The sequence below is a fragment of the Pelodiscus sinensis genome, chromosome 14 (genome assembly GCF_052426305.1).
Source record: "Pelodiscus sinensis isolate ZL-2025 chromosome 14, ASM5242630v1, whole genome shotgun sequence".
In the NCBI taxonomy this organism is placed as follows: domain Eukaryota; kingdom Metazoa; phylum Chordata; order Testudines; family Trionychidae; genus Pelodiscus; species Pelodiscus sinensis.
Genome location: NC_143065.1, coordinates 2,161,959 through 2,182,553, shown reverse-complemented (window position 1 = coordinate 2,182,553; position 20,595 = coordinate 2,161,959). Strand labels below are relative to the sequence as shown.

The following is a 20,595-nucleotide window of genomic DNA, read 5'->3' as shown; positions in this document are numbered from 1 at the left end:
CCTTTAACTTTCTGAGAAGCATTTGAATACTCCATATTTTCTGTTTTATATAATTTTACATGATATAAGTAAAAGGGAGAATCATCTTTTCTCACTCATTAGAACTGAGACATTCTGAAATTCCAGTCTGGGGTTACAAATATTAACAAAATGCTTGTGATTTGTGTGCTGACAACATTAAACATTAAGGTTAATGCTTAGCAATGGACTGTTCATGTATTTTGTAGGACACACATCCTCTTTTAGAGGGTCAGGTTATACCATCTTCTATGGCTGTCCTGAAAATATAGGCTACATGTTATTTAAACTCCAAGTCTGGACTCTGGAGTGTGTATACACACGCACATCGACACACAACAGATGGGGAAAAGGCAGTGTGATATCAAGCAAAAAAGCTGTTCACTTAGGGCTTGATGCTTGTCTTTATTCAGGCAGCACTAACAATCAAGGTATTACAGCTGTCCAAACTTACAATGAAACTTTCAAATTAGATGTCATGTAACTGCAAAACACTGCTAGTCCATGGAATGGAAATGTTATGTTCCAATGGGCCTGCAGACCAGACATGACCTAATCACAATGACAGAGACTCCATTCATAGTGGAGATGAACCTATGTGATCTACACATCATTGCTCTATAATGTAGCCAACTAAAACCATGAATCCAAACATTCCCAAATATTGGAATATTATAAGTATTTGGATTCAGCCAATCCAGAGAAATCCACAACATAAATTGTAAACTTTCACTTAATGACTCACTTTCTCACCTATTATAGATACAGCACAGCAATGTTCCCTCTAATTTTTTCCACCTGTGCATGGAATAAATTTTGTTATATGCCCAGAGGCATGTGCAAATATGCACCACCAGTAGAAATACATGCTGCGAGTTGTGGCAGGCTGTGAGTGCTCTTGTGCTGAACATCTGGATATGCCTCTGTGCATATAACAAAATTGATTCCACTAAGCTGAGTGTTTGGGAAGGGTGACTTACGGGGAACACTGGCCAGGAGCAGTGCAAATTGCCCAAGCGTATTTTATCGGTATGCTTCAACTCTGACTCGGAGGTAGAGAAATTATTTCACATTCAGAGATTCTTCTAAAATGACAAATAATTACAATTGTGGCTGTGCTTTTTCCCCCCCTGTGAATTCATTGGGATTTATTCATTCCGAATAGGTCACTGAATGGTTGCCAGTACATAATACTCATTCATTCACTGCTAACACAGGCTGGATTTGAACCCATAACCAGGGACTCTGAATCCCACTTTCAATCCTGGGAGGGTTTGTCTACACCAGTGGTCTCCAGCCTTTTTAAGCATGAGATCACTTTTTGAATTTAAGTGCAATCTAATATCTACCTCAAACCCAAACACCCTTGGCTCACCTCCTTCTCCGAGACCCCGCCACTGCTCACCCCATTCTCCCTCTCTCCTCCATCCTCCCTCACTTTCACCAGGCTGGAGCAGAGGGCTGGGGTGGGGTGCAAGCTCTGGTCTTGGGTTAAGGGAACTGAAGTGCAAGAGAGGCTCTGGGCTGAGGTTGGGGGAGGCAGTTGGAGTGTCATAGGGGGTTCTAGGTGCAGGCTCTGGGAGGGTGTGTGGCTGCAGGGGTGCTTGGGGCTAGGGCAGGGACTTGGGGTGCAGAAGGGGGTTCATGACTGAGGCAGGGTTTCAGGATGTAGGCTCTAAGGGTATGTCTACACTACAGCACTAATTCGAACTAACTTAATTCGAATTAGTTAATTCGAACTAAGCTAATTCAAATTAGTGCATCTAGACCTAAAAACTAGTTCGAATTAGTGTTTTGCTAATTTGAATTAGCATGTCCACTCTGAGTGGACCCTGAACCGAAGTTAAGGCTGGCCGGAAGCAGTACCGGCAGGGCATCAGGTTAGGACTTAGAGCGTGGAGCTGCTGTCTCAGGCTAGCTGAGGGCTGGGCTTAAAGGGAACCGACCCCCACCCCGGACAGACAGTTCTCAGGGGTTCCCCGCTTGCTTGTCTAACTCGATGAGGGACAGCAAAGCAGTCCTGGCTTGGAGTGCCCTGAGTGCCCACACTCTGCACATCACATCACTTGGCCATCAGCCCGGCTGCACTTGCCGCAGGCTGCCATCTGGGGAGGGGGGGTCAATCGAGGGGCTGCAGGAGAACTTCCACCCCGAGGAGCCTGCAGAGCCAGCCCAGCCCAGTCCATCGGGGACTCGTACCCCATTCCTCCCTCACCTCCTTCCACTTACCCCTCCCTAGCCCCCCTTCCTGATGTACAAAATAAAGGAAACTCTCTTTATTGAACAAAACTGGGGGGGGGAAATAAAACTGTGGGGAGACGGGGGAAAGGAGGCAGAAAAGGGCAGGAGAGAGGGTGGGAGAGGGGAGGGGGAAAACTGGGAGGAGGGAGCTGGAAGGGGGAAGCAAGGGAAAGGAGGGGGTGTGGAAACTCAGGGATTGGGGTGGGGGTCTCGCCGGGCCAACCGCCTCCCAGCACGGCGAGGGAGGGGGCCTCAGTGTCCCCAAGGGGATGGGGTGGAGGGTGCGGAGGTTGAGATGGGGGGTGTGGATATTGAGGAAGAGGGGGTGGGGGTTGAGGAGGAAGAGGTGGGAGGGGGGCAGGAGTGGGAGGAGGGACAGTAGTTGGGGGGGCAGCAGGCGCAGGACCAGCACGGGGCACCATGCTCTGCAGCAGGGCCTGCAGGTTTGAGTTCAGCCCTCGGAGCTCAGCCAGCTGCTCCTGGCGGAGCTGCAGGTCTGCCCGCATCCAGGCCTCCACTGTGCGGTGCAGGGCTCGCAAGGCCCCCAGGTGCTGGTCCCAGTACTCCTGCTCCGTGCTGGCGGTCCGGAGCAGGCCGCGGGTGCGGGAGCATGTCCCGGGCGGGGGGGTGCGCCCGGCACGAGCAGCTGGTGCAGCTGTAGAGACAGAAGAGAAGTGGTCAGTTCTCCCTGGGGACGCAGAGGATGATGCCCAGCCCCCTCCCCAACGTGAGGGTGACCATGCCCTGCACCGTCAGAGCCGCTGTGCTTGTACAGAGGCCATGGTCAGGATGTCTGGCTCTCCCCGGGACTGGGAGCTGCCCCAAGACCACACCCATGTCCCTGTGCCATGTATAGTGTGGCCGGGGCGGCGGGGGGGAGGGGGAGATGTCCCCTGCCTCCGTGTAGAGGGGACATGTGAAGGGAAAGCATCCTGCTGGGTCCCGCCCCGGGGTCGGGAGCATGTCAGGTCTCTTCGCACAAGCATGTGCCTATTGGGCCATGGCCCCAGGGTGTCACGCAGCTGGAGCCACCTGCCCAAGGGTGGCATGGCACGTGCGAGCATGTGGACAGGTGTCTGCGTGATCCGTGGAAGGCATGGCCCATGCGCGTGGTCTCTGGTCTCCCTCCCGCCTCCCCCCCCAAACTACTTAATTCGAACTACTTACCCGGTACGGTCTCCCTGGACGACCCTGCTGGAACAGCTGGTGGTGGCCCCTCCGGTGTGCCCGGGTCAGGGCCCTCTGGTCCCGGCTCGCTGTCCTCCGGGCTGGCACGGACCGCCCCGCCCCCCAAGAGTCGGTCGAGGGCGGGGAAGTAGGGGCAGGTGGCAGCCCCTGCAGCAGCGCCGCCCCTGGTGGCCCTGGCGTACGCCTGACGCAGCTGCTTCACTTTAATGTGCACCTGCTCCCGGGAGCGCCTGTGTCCCTTTCGGGCCATGGCAGTCGCTATGCGGCCGTAGACGGCCGCGTTCCTCCACCTAGTGTGGAGATCATGGAGGTTGGGGGCCTGCCCGCAAACCTCAATGAGGTCCATGACCTCCGCACTAGACCAGGAGGGCGCGCGCCGTCTACGGCCCCTGGCTGGCCCCTGGGTGCTGGGGGACTGGGCAGGGGACGGCTCGCTGCCAGTGGCTGCCTGGCTCATGGTGGGGCCACTGGGTCGGGGCAGAGACCGCTGGCAGGGATGGCTGTGTCAAGTGCCGTCTGGCCAGAGTCTACCCCTTTAAGGGCCCGGGGCTGGGAGAGAGGAGAGGAGTTTCCCTGGTGGTGCCCAGAGTGGCCACCAGTGCAAGCTGGGGAGGGCTAGCCTCCCACTAATTCGAATTAAGTGGCTACACAGCCCTTAATTCGAACTAGCTAATTCGAACTAGGCGTTAGCCCTCGTGGAATGAGGGTTACCTAGTTCCAATTAAGTTCGAACTAGCGGTTTGCATGTGTAGCGCCTAGCAAAGTTAATTCGTACTAATGGCTGTTAGTTCGAATTAACTTTGTAGTGTAGACAGACCCTGACTGAGCACTGTTCACTTCAGGTGTCTCCTGGGTGGGGGTGCAGTGGGGCTAAGGCAGGCTCACCCCTGCCCTGGCCCTGCACCACTCCCAAAAGCAGCCAGCAAACTTCATCCCAAGTCCTGTTGTGCCCCCCTCCCTCCACTGCCCTGCAGAGAGAGGATACACGGTGGGAGGGGGCCCCTTGACATCAGCACCCTCCTCTCCCTCCCCTGCCCTGCACAGAAAGTAGGAGGCTCCCAGAAGTGGGGGGAGGCAGCTCCAAGGCAAAGGGCAGGAGATGCGCAGCAGTAGGGGGAGGGGCACCTGAAGTGTAGGCACTTGCTAGCCTCTTGGCCAAACCAGTCAGCACCACCTGTCAGAGGCTCCACGATCTACCAGTAGGTCCCGATCCACTCAGGAAAGGTAAACTCGAAGGAGGATTAAATGTCAGTGAACCGAAGCCACTTTACTCCTGCATGAGAGATCCACACGCAATCGAATGCAGTTCAATCTGTGCACATAAACTTCACTTTTATTCAATTCATCTTTTTAACTTTTTTCAGCATCTCCATGGAGACAGTTATCCAAATTGACTTGTCTTCTGTGTATTTTTCTAACTTGAAAATAATTGTTTATTGGCTGTCTTTTTTTTCTAGATTATATTTTTATTATATTGTAAAGATTTTTAACACAATAAACTGAAATTATAACAGTTTAAAAATACATACATCATCATATCTATTTTTATATTAACCTTCTCCCAGATTGCCTATTTTAGTTTGATACAGAAACCAAACATCACTGAACTGTGCCCCTGCAACACCCTCCAATCCTTTCTTCCAACTTCAAGTATTGTGCAAGCTTAGCACATAGCTCTCAGGGCAGATATCAGAAGAGATACTGGTCTCATAGGGTATGTCTACACTACCCCGCTAGTTCGAACCTCATTCCACGAGGCGTACAGATAGTTTGGAATGGCTTGCTAGTTCGAACTATCTAGCCCGTGCCGCGTGTAGCCGCGCGGCACGGGGTTCGAACAAGCCGGCATTTAAAAATGGCGCCGGCCGGCTTATGCAAATGAAGCCCGGGAAATTCAAATCCCGGGCTTCATTTGCAAGTGCGGTATGCCTACATTACCACCCTAGTTCGAACTAGGGTGGTAGTGTAGACATACCCATAGAGCTGAAAGGGACCTTGAGAGGTCATGAAGTCTAATCCCCTTCCCTCACAGCAAGACCAAGTACCATATCTCGCAGATTTGCTCCAGATCCCTAAATGGCCCCCTTAAGGATTGAGTTTATAACCATGCGTGTGGCAGGCCAATGCTCAAAACACTGAGCTATCCCTCACCCCAAACTCCACCAAAAGAACTCTATTATGTCCCTGCTCTTGTTGCAAGAGTTTGAATGTTTCAAGGGTGTTTAGCAGCTTGTATTTTAAATATTGAAAATACTGTTTTCTTCTCAGTTCTGCTGAACCTGAAACAAGAGATTGATTGAAAGATATACTAGCTTCCATCTGTTTCTACTTGGCATAAAACCATAGAGAGAATATGCTGCAAAATAAGAGTATTTTAACATCAATTTGATCTCAGAATTTTGAAAATAATTATTTAACAAAATAATTTGTTATACACAATCTGAATAGTTTTAAAAACTATTTGGCCTTCATGATCTATGTGTAAGGGTATGTCGACACTACAGCACTAATTCGAACTAACTTAGTTCGAATTAGTTAATTCGAACTAAGCTAATTCGAATTAGCGCATCTAGACTTAAAAACTAGTTCGAATTAGCGTTTTGCTGATTCAAACTAGCATGTCCACACAGAGTGGACCCTGAACCGGGGTTAAGGCTGGCCGGAAGCAGTGCCGGCAGGGCATCAGGTTAGGACTTAGAGCATGGAGCTGCTGTCTCAGGCTAGCTGAGGGCTGTGCTTAAAGGGACCCGACCCCCACCCCGGACAGACAGTTCTCAGGGTTTCCCGCTTGCAAAGCAGTCCTGGCTTGGAGTGCCCTGAGTGCCCACATTGGGCACAACACAGCCCTCGGCCAGCAGCCCGGCTGCACTTGCCGCAGGCTGCCATCGGGGGGGAGGGGGGGGTCAATCAAGGGGCTTCAGGAGAGCTTCCACCCCGAGGAGCCCGCAGAGCCAGCCCAGTCCTCCCCATCAGGGGCTCGTACCCCATTCCTCCCTCACCTCCTTCCACTTACCCCTCGTTAGCCCCCCTTCCTGATGTACAAAATAAAGGACACGTGGGTTCAAAAATAGAAACTCTCTTTATTGACCAAAACTCGGGGAGACTGGGAAAAAGAGGTGGGAGAGGGGAAGAGAGAGAGTGGGAGAGGGGAAGAGAGAGGGTGGGAGAGGGGAGGGCAACTAAAATGATCAGGGGTTTGGAACAGGTCCCATATGAAGAGAGGCTAAAGAGACTGGGACCTTTCAGCTTAGAAAAGAGGAGACTGAGGGGGGATATGACAGAGGTCTATAAAAGCATGAGTGGTGTGGAGAGGGTGCATAAAGAAAAGTTCTTCATTAGTTCCCATAATAGAAGGACTAGAGGACACCAAATGAAATGAATGGGTAGCAGGCTTCAAACTAACAACAGAAAGTTCTTCTTCACAAAGCAAATAATCAACCTGTGGAACTCCTTGCTGCAGGAGGCTGTGAAGGCTAGAACTAGAACAGAGTTTAAAGAGAAGTGAGATAAAGTCATGGAGGTTGGGTCCATGGAGTGGTATTAACCAGGGGGTAGAAATGGTGTCCCTGGCCTCTGTTTGTGGAAGGCTGGAGAGGGATGGCACGAGACAAATGGCTTGGTTATTGTCTTTGGTCCATCCCCTCCAGGGTACCTAGTGTTGGCCGCTGTCGGCAGACAGGCTACTGGGCTAGATGGACCTTTGGTCTGACCCAGTACGGCCATTGTAAGCTCAGGGCTCAGGGTCGGGGTCTCACTGGACCACCTTGATTTTCATGCAAACCTGCTCCTGGGTGGCCAGGCTGGCAGCTATCCTGCCCTAGACGGCCACTTTCCTGTGCCTAGTGCGGAGGTCGTGGATGAGGTCCACGATGTCTGCACTAGACCAGGCGGGCGTCCGCCTCTTGCGGACCTGGGCAGGCTCCCGGGAGCCGCCAGCCTGGACCCGGGAAGAGGCGGAGGGCTGGGTGGCAGCGGGTGGCTGGCTCGAGCCGTGCCAGGCGCAGGGTCTGCTGGCTGGGTGCTGGCAGGCTTGCACCTGGCACGGGCACCGTAGCCAGCCCGTGTCCCTTTAAGGGCTCTGGGGCCGGGAGAGGGGCAGACGAGTTTCCCTGGTGGTGCCCAAAGTGGCCACCAGGGAAAGCTGGGGAGGGCTAGCCTCCCACTAGTTCGAATTAAGTGACTACACAGCCCTTAATTTGAACTAATTAATTCGAACTAGGCGTTAGTCCTCGTAGAATGAGGTTTACCTAGTTCGAATTAAGTGCACCGCTAGTTCGAATTAAGTTCGAACTAGCGGTTTGCATGTGTAGTGCCTATCAAAGTTAATTCGAACTAACGTCTGTTAGTTCGAATTAACTTTGTAGTGTAGACATACCCCTAGTCATTTTCCAATTTGCAAGATGTTCTTCACATCTTTGCAAAGCCAATATACCCTCAGTCACGGAGTTTAGCCCAATCTAAGTGTCATATTAAAAACGGTGAGCTTTAAAAAAGGCTCTTATTTTTAGTAGCCATTCTGAGTAATTGCAGAACGATTGGTATTTAAATAAATGTCTTTCCCATCATTTCATGTAGTCTCAAATTGTTTGGATTTTTCCTCCACATTTGTGTATTTTATGATATTATCCTTTAAATTCTTTCCCCAGCAGAGATACTGTATCATACTAACAATCCTTCCAGCAAAGGAATACCTTCCTATAGAACCAGCTAATAGCACTATTGACCTACCCACAATAATAAACAGCAGTTTCTTTCCTTCCAGGCTCTTAAGCTCCTGCATGCTGGGCATGAAATCCCAAGAGGGAGCCCCAGATGTGATAAAGTGATTCAGTACTGCTGGATTTTGCTGCCAATCTATAACACTGGGTTCTTGATGGTATATTCAGGCACAATCGTCCTAATGATGTAACACTTTTAGGGTGCGTCTAGACAGCACCCTTCTGTCGGAATAAGCTACGCAATTGGCTGTACGCAAATTGTGTAGCTTATTCTGAGTCTAAATCGAAAGAGCTTATTTTGAAATTTGCTGCTGTCTACACTGTGCCAAATTTCAAAATAAAGCACTATTCTGACAAATCCCTTAACATTTTGAGAAATAGCGGGCGCTTTTAATGACTCGGTGTTGCTATTTAAGGATACTTCCTGTATCCCAAAGCATTCCCTTAATGCCTTACTCAAAATGTTAATAATTTTTAGCCCCTGTAAAAATGCACCAGTCCCTCATATCCAAGAATAAAGAAAAGATTCTAGAAATTAAAAGAAATAATATTGGGTGGGAAAGCAAGCTTCTTTGTAGCTATTTCCATTTTCCCCCTTTAAAATGCCCATTAGGCTGAAAAATTAAATTTTTAATTTCTAACATGTTCAGTAGGAAATTAGAGATATTATTTGAACCTTTCACACACAATAATTAACGAATGACTTGTATTTCACTTTTAAAACTAAATTTCTCACATAAGCCACTTACTATTTAAAATATAGGTAATAGGGACAAAGGAAATCACTGCTGATGAAGGTAATAACTAAGAGATTTTTAATTTTATTGCTCTGGGTACACGTCTGGCTCTGTCGATCTGTCTCCTCCTACCGACCGCTATACTTACCTGCATGCCTCCAGTTTTCATACCGGACACACCACACGATCCATTGTTTACAGCCAAGCACTGAAGTACAACTGCATATGCTCCAACCCCTCAGACAGAGACCTACACCTACAAGATCTTCAACAAGCATTCTGTAAACTGCAATACCCACACGAGGAAGTGAGGAGACAGATCGACAGAGCCAGACGTGTACCCAGAAGCCTCCTGCTATGCGACAAGCCCAAGAAAGAAACCAACAGAACACCACTGGCCGTCACCTACAGTCCCCAGCTAAAACCTCTCCAACGCATCATTAGTGATCTACAACCCATCCTGGACAATGATCCCTCGCTTTCACAGGCCTTGGGAGGTAGGCCGGTCCTTGCCCACAGACAACCCGCCAACCTGAAGCATATTCTCACCAGCAACTACACACCGCACCATAATAACTCGAACTCAGGAACCAATCCTTGCAACAAACCTCGGTGCCAACTCTGCCCACATATATACACCAGTGACACCATCACAGGACCTAACCAGATCAGCCATACTGTCACTGGTACGTTCTCCTGCACATCTACTAATGTAATATATGCCATCATGTGCCAACAATGCTCCACTGCTATATACATTGGCCAAACTGGACAGTCCCTACGTAAAAGAATCAATGGACACGAATCTGATATTAGGAATGGCAACATACAAAAACCTGTAGGGGAACACTTCAATCTTTCTGGACACACAATTGCAGATCTAAAAGTAGCCATCCTGCAGCAAAAAAACTTCAGGACCAGACTTCAAAGAGAAACTGCTGAGCTACAGTTCATCTTTAAGTTTGACACAATCAACTCTGGATTAAACAAAGACTGTGAATGGCTTGCTAACTACAAAAGCAGCTTCTGCTCTCTTGGAATTCACACCTCCAGATCAGCTGCTAGAAGTGGGCCTCATCCTCCTTGATTGGATCCACCTCGTCATCTCCAGCCTGATCCTGGCCTGCATATTTATACCTGCCTCTGGAAATTTCCACTACATGCATCTGACGAAGTGGGTCTTTGCCCACGAAAGCTTATGCTCCAACACTTCAGTTGGTCTATAAGATGCCACAGGACTCCTCGTTGCTTTTGCAGATTCAGACTAACACTGCTACCCTCCGATACTTCTCCTCCCTAGTGGTGCTGCTATTTTTGTTTTTTGGCCCCGGTCAGTTCCTTTTTTTTTTCTTTGCTCAACAAGTTTTGTTGCTATTGGGGGAGGGGGGGGAGGGCATGAGGGTTTCTCAAAAAATCAAAAAGGGGGCGTGATGCCAAAAAGTTTGGGAACCACTGTATTAATTTGTAATAAAACTCAGGTTAGATTGAAATTAAAATAGAATTTCATCCCCAAACATCAATAAAAGCTAAGTTTATTGTTATAGAAAATGGGACTGACATCAATTTACTTTGCTAGATAAACTTAATGGAGCCATCAGCCTCACTGCATGTGTCAGTTTCCAAGTTATGAAGCTACATTGGGGTGGGCAAGATAGGTCTGCGGGACAGATCCAGTGCACCAACCTGTCTGATCCAACCTGTGGCCACCCTGCCGCTCCCCCACCTCCACGGCCAATCAAGACCAGGAGATGGGGGGAGCACACAAAGTTTCTTCCCCTCCACCAGGGGTGTGCGGCACCAGAGGGAACTGGCAGCTGTTCAAAAGAGCTGGCCGTTCTCACTAGCTGCTGCATGCCCCTGGAAGGGCGGGGTGGGGGCAAAGACTTCATGTGGCCCTCTACCCCCAGGCCAATCAGGTACTGGAGGTGGGGGACCACACAGAGTCTCCTTCAGGGTGGGCCGCACTTACAGGGAATGGTCCCCTTCCCCAAGGCACCGCCCTTTCTGCCTGAGGCCCTGCCCCTTCGGACAAAACTCGTGAAGTGCCCCCCTCCTCAAAAATTATTGCCCACCCCTAAGCTACATCCTGGTGGATAATTTGCTCACTTTCCTATGATCACCAGATCAAAAGGTCATTGTAAAGGGTGATGTGATCCTCACCAGCACCAAACTTTGCAAGTTATATAGTTAATGGGACTTAAAATATTGTATGTCAGTGACCTAAGTAATGAGGTAAACCAACATTTTATGGTCAATCTATGGAAGTATTGAAAGTTCTCAAGTCCTACTGAATTCCAAGGGAGTAAAGAGTGCACCCAATCCCTCACAGGAGGTGCAGAGCAAGTCATAAATGTATAATCAAGTTTCAGAAGTGACCAAAGCAATATAAATTAAAAATCTTCCTGTTATAAGTGGTATCTCCAATAACAGTCACACTGGCAAGAAGATACATCACCCATCAAGACAGGATATTATAAATCACTGATTCTCAACCTTTTTTTCCTTCTGAGGCCCCCACAACATGCTGTAAAAATTCCATCACCCATCTGTGCCACAACTGTTTCTCTGCATATCTAGTAAATTAAAAAGCCAGGGATGTTGTTAGGGGATAGCCAACGGAGCAATTGTCCAGGGCCCCACAATAGTGGGGTTGTGAACAGCTAATTTGCTCAGGCTTTGTTTTTCAGTCTTTCTGCCCGGGGTTTCACTAAGTCTAATGCTGGCTCTCCTCTCTGGTTTATTTTGGCAGACCCCCGGAAATCTGCTTGTAGCCCCCAGGGGACCCTGAACTGCTGGTTTAGAACTGCTGTAATAAACGGCATCTCTCTCTTTGAGATTGTATTTGCAATTAGAAAACACAAACTTAATTCTAAATTTATTATTGGCAATGTTCACTACCAACAATCCTACCCCATTTAAATAATAACAATGGTTTAAAACAAATTTGCTTTAATTAATTTTTAATGGTACAGGTGATCTAATTGATCGTTTACTCTCTGTTTTGCTCCTTGAGGCTCTCAGAGCTCAACACTCAGCTATGCTTCACTTAATTTGGCTCCCTGAATTATAATTCAGAATGCTACTCATGTACCCTAATTTACAAGGTATCCTTCTAAAAAGCATAAACAATGTTGTTTCAAAATGAGTCTCTATGGCTGGGATATCAAATTCCTGATATGTCCCAAGCAAAGTTAAATCAGAGAATCAAACATGCAAGGTATGGAGGATTGGGTCTAATGATGCTTAGCTGTTAATTATTTGTTTAAAATAAATGCAGTTTGCATATTTATCACAGTCCGTGTCCACGTTTTTATTCTTACTCGGAGTACAGAACATACATCTACAGTACATAAATCATGAGTCAGCCACATAACTGGATTAAAGCTACGTGGGGAGGACTGTGTTTTGTTTTGACAATACAAAGAACATACGTAACAAATGAGCTTGGAACTAGAGAGAAAGGGAAAGGAGAATGGCAAATGATACCAAAGTAATATCAAGAAAAATACACAATGTTCCCGTATTGTATTTGCCATTTTGTCCTCAAAGAGTTAAACTTTACACCAGAATACCTCAAAGACTTTACTCTGGTAGGAGCATGTATATATGACTTGGGAAGCTGCAGCACTAGTTTTGGTTCTAATGTAGACTCTCAGATCCCAAGGAAGGGTGCCAGGTAGGAGGTCTGCATTGGGGAGTGTGTCTTACTACGTCCAGAGCTAGAAATAGTGCCTGGACTCAGCTGGCTTGGCAGCATAAGGGATCCAAAGATTGCCGGGTCCCAGTGAAGCTGGAAAGGCATATCAAGTGAGAACTTGCAGAGATGAGTTCTGGGTCTGCTTCTGTTCAATACCTTCATCAGTGATTTAGATAATGGTGTCGAGAGTACACGGATAAAGTTTGCAGATGATACTAAACTGGGAGGGTGCAAGTGCAAGTGCTAAATTCAAAATGATCTGGACAAACTGGAGAAACAGTATGAAGTAAATATGATGAAAATTCAATAAGGACAAGTGCAAAGTACTCCGCTTAGGAAGGAACAATCAGTTGCACACGTGCAAAACGGCAAATGACTTCCTAAGAAGGAATACTACCAACAGAGATCTGGGGATCATAGGGGATCACAAATTAAATATGAGTCAAGAGCAGGGCTGGGCAAGAGGTTGTCAGAGGGCTGGATCCGGCCTGCCTAGACCTTTCATCCAGCCCACGGCAGCTCCCGGCCCTGCCCCTAGTGCATTGCCTGAGAGACACCCGGGAGGTGCAAGTCCTTTCAACTCCTGCTATTTAAAGGGCTCGTGTCTTCCTTGCGGTTGCTAACACGTTGCCTAGCAGCTGCCAGAATGCATGAGCCCTTTCAATTGCAGGAGTTGAAAGGGCTTGTGCCTCCCTGGCGGTTCCCAGGCAATGCGTTAGCAGCACGCCGGGAGCTGGGAGCCCTTTCAACTGCTTCTATTTAAAGGGCTCGTGCCTTCTGGATGGCTGCTGAAGTTTGTGCCCTCTAAATAGCAAGAGCTATAAGGACTCATAACTCTCAGCCCCGCCACTAATGTGTTGCCTGGGAACCACAGGGGAGGTGCGAGCGCTTTCAACTGCTGCTACTTAAGGTTTTGCCCCTTCCATCTGAGGCCCTGCCCCTTTTTCCTGAAGCTCCACCCCCGCCAGAGCAGCCTGCAACGACTCTGGAAATTTTTGAAGTGGGCACCCCCTTCAAAAATTATTGCCTACCCCTAGTGAAGAGTGTAACAATGCTGCAAAAAGTAAACATCATTCTGACACGTATTAACAGGAGTGTTGTAATGTACTTCTGGGATTATTTCTGTTACATATCTTAATACCTTATTAGTGTTGCCACAAATATTCTTACAGCTTTAGCTATACTTTTTCCTTGTTAGCATACACTAACCTACTATATACATGCATAACGTATCTTTGTTATACTAGACACACAAATACATGCCTTCATGATAAGTTCATGTTTTTATGATTCACTATGTTATTGTACTAGGTAATGTGTTTGCAATTGAAGCTTTTTATCAGACTGTAGTAGTAAAGTTGGTGACTAAAACATTATAGCACAAATAGGGAAACATAACTAACAGTTTGCCCAGGATGCTGAAATTTTGGCCCTGCTGAATTCAACAGGAGTTTTTACTTTAATGAGGCCAAGATTTCACCCATTGTGTACAGGTGTTGCCCTTCATAGACTTCTAATGCAATAACTTATGCAATATCTTGAGGTAACAATATCATATAAAGAATAGTGCACTTTTTCTGTAAAGTGTCTTTGAACAAAATAATAATGAGTTTAGATTTACAGGCAGCATCAAATAACAGAAATGAAATTGATTATTTAATGATTTCCAAAAAGGAAAAATAAAAGCCTTTGCCCTTATTAAAAGATTTGTTCTTCATTACTCACCAACTGACAGCCTTCCAGGGAGCTTACCAGTTGAGCATTCTGACACGAGAGGATGGAACCAGCCAAGTTAAGCATTACACACACAGCAGACAATAGCATGAAAAAGGTTATCTGAAAAAGAAAAAAAAAACAACCCACACAGTCCATCGATTATTCACAGCAAGATGCAAAGGAGAAAAATTATTTTAGCTTTTAAAAGTGCTTCCATCTTGTCAACAATCATATTCAATGTATACATTTTAAAAGAAAAATATGAAACACTCCACACAATTTCAGTCTTACAAGGTCCTGGGCTTCACATCACAAATAAGGCAATGTTGACACTAGTCTTGACTGCCATTTGTTTTCCTTTAAACCCTGTAAGTTCTTCTACTTGATCTTCTATTAGTAGCTCACTGCAAAATTTCATTGCAACTCAAATGTTAAAAACGGAGACCCCGAAAATAAAACTGATAAACAAACAGCAATAATAGTGAAAAACAAATATGATCTTTAAAAATTATTTTAGCGTTAGTAATCTAAGTTGCTATTTGTAACATAGATAAGCTTATTTGTTAATATGTGATTTTATGTTCTATATTAATATATAACATTAGATATCATTCTACCGGTTATCCATTGTCCAGTCTTTAGATATGAGGTAACAGAGACAAAGATGTTTTAAGGCTAACAGTTTTCATATGTTAGACACCTAAATGTCTATCGGTCTATAGAAAAAAAATGAGTATCACAATTAAATGTTCAACTTGCATCAAGTTGCATGTGGTGATAAATGCAGACATAGAAAAGTAATTTCATAGGGATGCAATAACAGCATCTCTGACAGTGAATAGGATTGTGTCTAATTTTCTTTGGACATTAAAATTCACCCTACAAAATGAATCCCTGGAGGTTGTTCAAGTAAGTCTAAGCAATATGGTATACAATACTGGGGCCGTATTAAGCTATTAAGAAGGCGAATAAAGAGAAATCAGAATCATCTTGGCCCAGGCTGCGAGTTCTCTGTACAGCAGTTAAAAAGAAATAATAAAAGGTATGCTTAGTGTTTCACACTAGAGGCCTATGATGGCTTAATACTGAGTAATAGCTGTAATATTACACCTTTCACTTGAGTCAGTAACCTTTCCAACTGCTCAGCATGAGATACAATATTACTAGGACATATTGCAGAAGTTAATGAAACGCTCTTTTGATATTACTAGTTCCAAAAGCCTTAAAACCAATCAGGAGTTAGTGGGCAGTGCAACCAATTTATGGCTGCTCCCCCTTAGCTGGGTTTAAAGCAATAGATCAAGATGAGGCTCATTTTCTGTGTAGACAGAATGCTACTCTGGTACTGCCACCATGTTCCTTCCCCATTGTGTTCCGCTGGCCCAGGCTGGGCCTTCACACTCAAACAGATTTTTTGTTCCCCAAAATCCAGATGTTCTACCACCCCAGTACAGGCTTCAGAGCTCAGGCAATACACTTCTTTTGCAGTTGTCAATGAACACTCTCTCCTCAGACTCTCATTATCTCTCACAGGTGTGGCGGGGCAGTACCAGACTAGCCCACATTAGCTCATTAAACCTGCTTTACCAAGTGTGGGGTTTGCATATCCTTCCAAAGGTTACCTACTCAAGTTACCACAGCTCCCAAACGATTTCACTAAAATTAATTAACGTCGACGTGAAGCCTAAATTTAACAATTATATTAGCATGTCTCAGTTTAAAATGTCACCCTGCACCAGCATTCTCCTCTTGTATTCAGAGGCATATCTCCCAACTTTGTGTCATCTGAAAAGTCTATCAGTACACACTCATTTTTTATGCCAAGATCAGCATTAAAAATGCTAAGATTGGTCCCAAGACTGATCCAAAGAACTCCACAAATAACCTCCCTAATGCCTGATACTTCACTTTTCAATACCATCCATTAGTCACACCTTTTAATTTCTTATCCATGTTTCAATTCTCATATTAACCTCTATCTTCTCCAATCTAACCAATAATTTCCTATGTGAAATTATATTGAATCCATAGTGTTTGTGAACCACTTAAGTCTCTTTCAAAAAGTTTTGCAAGACTGTGTACACTGGATGCATGTATAAATTAGGGGAAAAAAATAAAAGCTTCATCTGAAATTGCATAGGAATGTATTGGGCAGGTCATGGAAACATAATGCATTGCTTAGCAATAATTTCACTGGACATGTCTACATGAGGAAATTATTTCAAAATAACTTATACTGAAAAAAGAACTCACAAAATAATAATTTTGAAACGGCGGGTCCACTCTACAAGGCAGCACTGAAACAGCTCAGTGTTATTTCAAACCAGCACACCCACAGCCTGCATCAGATTTAAAGCCCCCGGAAGCACTCTTGGGCGGACACAAGGAGGGCAGACAGTTCCTGTGGCTGCTTGTTGAGACACGTGCTTACAGGGCTCCTCTCTGCAGCTGCATCTCACACACCACTCTCCACTCCTACCCCCTCATGGGACGCCAAACTCACGCCACGTGCTGTGGTTGCCCTGGAGGGCTGGCTGCCAGTGGCTTGCTGGCTCATGTTTTGGGACCACTGGGTCGGATCCCCGGTGGCCACTTCTGGCTCTGGGCTGGCAGGCTTGGAGCTGGCACAGGCACTGTGGCTAGGGTCTACCCCTTTAATGGCTCCGGGGCTGGGGGAGAGGAGAGTAAATTTTCCTGGCTGTGCCCAGAGTGGCCACCAGGGCTCCCTGGGAAGGGCTGGAGGGCCCCTATTTCAAATTAAGTGTTTACACAGCACTTAATTCGAAATAGCTATTTCGAATTTTGCGTTACTCCTCGCAGAATGAGGTTTACCAAATTTGAATTAAGCGCTCCGCTATTTCGAATTAATTTTGAAATAGCGGTTTGCATGTATAGATGATATTAAAGTTAATTTGAAATAACAGCTGTTATTTTGAATTGACCTTGCAGTGTAGACATATCGTCGGAGTGTATATACAGTACTAGAAAGTTGTTCACTCACAAATATTAGTCAGGGTGGATACTATAGAACAATTACAAGTTTCAAGGAAGCTTTTTTAAAGTATTAAGTTGTTATACAGCCTGTTAAAATGTCATGGAAAAATATCTGCTACTGGATGCAAAAGTTCCATAATAAGCCCATTCTTGGTCTATCGGTACATTATGGTTGCTGTGAGGTTTCGCACCAATAATATATATTTATAGCTCCAGCAAGGCTGCTGACAAAGAGAGGCATTACATACTTCTTTATGGCAAGTCATCTTTACTACTTCCCCTCAGAGCTCTCTTTCTTTGATACCATTAGTTTTTGGATTGTTAGCAGAAGATTTATTAACCATAAATATGTTGAAGACACAAACATAGGGATTAATCAGTTTTGCACTAAGATTGCTCAAATCTCAGAGGTTCATAAACTGAAAAATAAACCTAACTCACATTATGCATCTTTTGAGTCTGTATAATAACTTACCTATAACTAGAAAAGCAATGTCAAGAAGAAAAAAAAAGACAAATCAAATCTGTAGTAGCTCTTTAGAGCATTACTTTACATGTAAGTAGTAAAACCAGGGTCTGAAATGTGTGTCCTAATGGAGCAAAGCAGATGGATCATTCCAGGCTTCCAACAATCACTAAACAGTTGATCCAATATGTTGAAAATATGTGTAAAAGTCACAAACCCTGCACTATCTATCATTTGCTAACATGTTGGATTTAAAGAAAAAAAGTGTGTGCCCAGTTCTGACAGAGAGCCAGGAATTCGATCAGCATTTATCAACTAAGAGGTACATATACCTCTGGGGTATGCAGAGGTCTTCCAGGGGACAGCAACTCATCTAGATAGCTGCCTAGTTTTACAACCTGCTCCTAAAAAGCATTAGTGAAGTTAGTACAAACTAAAATTTCACACGACTTGTTTATACTCCCGTATATACTATATACACTGAAATGTAAGTACAATATTTATATTTCAATCATCTATTTCATAATTATATGGTAAAAAAGAGAAAGTAAGCATGTTTTCAGCAATATTGTGCTGTGATACTTTCGCGTTTTTATGTTTCATTGTGTAAGTAAGTAGTTTTTTTAAGTACAGGCAGTCCCCGGGTTACGTACAAGATAGGGACTGTAGGTTTGTTCTTAAGTTGAATTTGTATGTAAGTCGGAACTGGTACATATGGTAGGGGAAACCATAGCCAAACATTTCTCCAGAGCTCAGTTTTATTCTCCCACACCTCACTTCCCTCAGTCCTTTATTCTCAAGCTGAGGTGTCTGCTGAGAAAAGCCGCTCCGCGTCTCCCTGGTCTGCTGGGGGAGGGGCGCTAGCTTCACGTCTCCCTGGTCTGCTGGGGGGAAGCAGCTAGTGTGGGGTTGCCTCACCCCGTTTGTAAGTAGGGATCCTATGTAAGCAGGATCCATGTAACCCGGGGACTGCCTGTACATGTAATTTAGGGATATGCAAGTCAAAACAGACTCCTGAAAGGGAAACAGTAATCTAGAAAGGTTGAGAGCTACTGAACTGGATGACCTCTCAAGATCTCTTTCAAAACAATGGTTCCATGATTCAGTGGAGCACTCTCCATGAAAATCATAGTTCAGTTCTAGGATCTTCTGAACAGAATACAGAAACTGATATGCTGGACTATGCTTGTAAGAGTGGTCTTGTATGTCCAAAGCCATTCTGGTCATAATTCTGAGTAATTTAAAGAGCCATTAATACTCTTCATTAAATCTTTGCAAGACATTCAGTTGAGTAATAATTATTATATATGGCCCGTTCATGTCAAGAGATGGTGGTAAGCAGCGGCAGTGCCAATTTATGAGTTGTGCCTGGATCTGCAACTTCTTTTGTGGCTTATGCGTCCAACATTGGAGTTACACAGTTGATTAAAACAGCTACATGCCAGTCTACTTCCGTTTTCATGAGTCTGAGAATTTTTCCTTCTGAAGCGGAGTTCTTTTGCATGACTTGCACAGGTCCTATCGAAAAATGACGTGCCCTGTTGTAATAATTGTCACCAGGTGTTAATATCTGATGATGTAGATTCCCAAGAGCTTGGATTGATGTTAAAACTTTTCATAGTGTTTTTACATATATCCTTGAATCTTAAGTTTGCAGCAAATCTCTGAAAAGAGGCCCCTTACTATCCTCCACCTGGAGATGTGCTGGGTAGCATGTAGCTCTGCCAACAATTATTACTCCACTGGATTTTCTAGATTTTCTTCTTTATTAAAGCTATACTTTTCAAATTTTTGACTAGCTGACTTTTACCATTAAGCCAGTTGGCTTCTTGCAGTGTGATGCTCTTAGGTTCACAGAGGCCAATACCGATTCTGTCATTTTCTAACTTGAGAGCACTTACCTTCGCAGCCATTAGATACTTTTTAATTCTTAACTTTGTATTTATTATTTTTATGAGTTAGTTTACTGATGAAAGCTATTTTAATGATATACAAAGGCTGTTGTTTGGGAATTTCCTTCGTTATTTTTTAAAATGAAAAGAACTTTTATATATGTTCTGTTTAAACAATGAAGCACTTACACTGAAGACAAAAATGTGTATATTTTGTTGCCCTTGTCATCCCTGTAAAGGTCCATATTTTACTATTCAGTTGACCACTATATTGAATGCAATTAAGCTGTATTCAAACAAAATGTAGTTTTTATTAAAATGAAACTTCAGCTTTACGGGAACTTCTAAATGACCTTTTAAAGTAGTGTAATAGAAAAATGAATAGGGGCTCACTGCTAATTTCCTGATTTCTAAAAAGACAAATTTTGAAAAGTCATAGCTCCAGCTTGTAAAGACTAGATAAACAATATACGTGAAAAGGAGCACCAGTAATTTTGTATTTTATTTTAATGTAACTCTGTGACACTAGCCAACCAAGTGCCAGGTTGTCAGGGTCTCCATGGCTCACTTGAATACTGACAAACACGTAGCTGGAAATAAACAGGCAAACCCATCTGTTAATATTGTTAAAATAGTATTAGAGTTATGAAAAATATATTTAGACTTTAGCACATGCTGCAACGTACAAGCATTCAATAATTTCACTTATAAAGACCAATATCTCATATTGTTAGATAAGATTGAGCATTTGCATTGTAAGCCACTGTGAAATGTAGGCCTCTAACAGAAGGTATAAGATTGTGGGCCACAAGAAAGGCCCCCAAGATCAGATGAAATATTGTGTAACATCAAAGAGGATGAAATAATTTGTTGATTGATCACTGTTCTTCATCCGATGAAGAAGAGACATTCAAGTGAACTCCCTCCA

General features: G+C 44.9%; 1 protein-coding gene across 2 annotated transcripts in view; it reads right to left on the bottom strand.

Moving 5' to 3' along the window:
- ENTREP2 (endosomal transmembrane epsin interactor 2) overlaps positions 1-20,595 on the bottom strand; it is a 349,968-nt gene that overhangs the window by 116,336 nt on the left and 213,037 nt on the right. For both annotated transcript variants that reach the window (XM_075897721.2, XM_075897722.2), the window contains exon 3: positions 14,325-14,435. In XM_075897721.2, the coding sequence (XP_075753836.2) occupies positions 14,325-14,435 (111 nt within the window). The remainder of the gene's footprint in view (positions 1-14,324; positions 14,436-20,595) is intronic.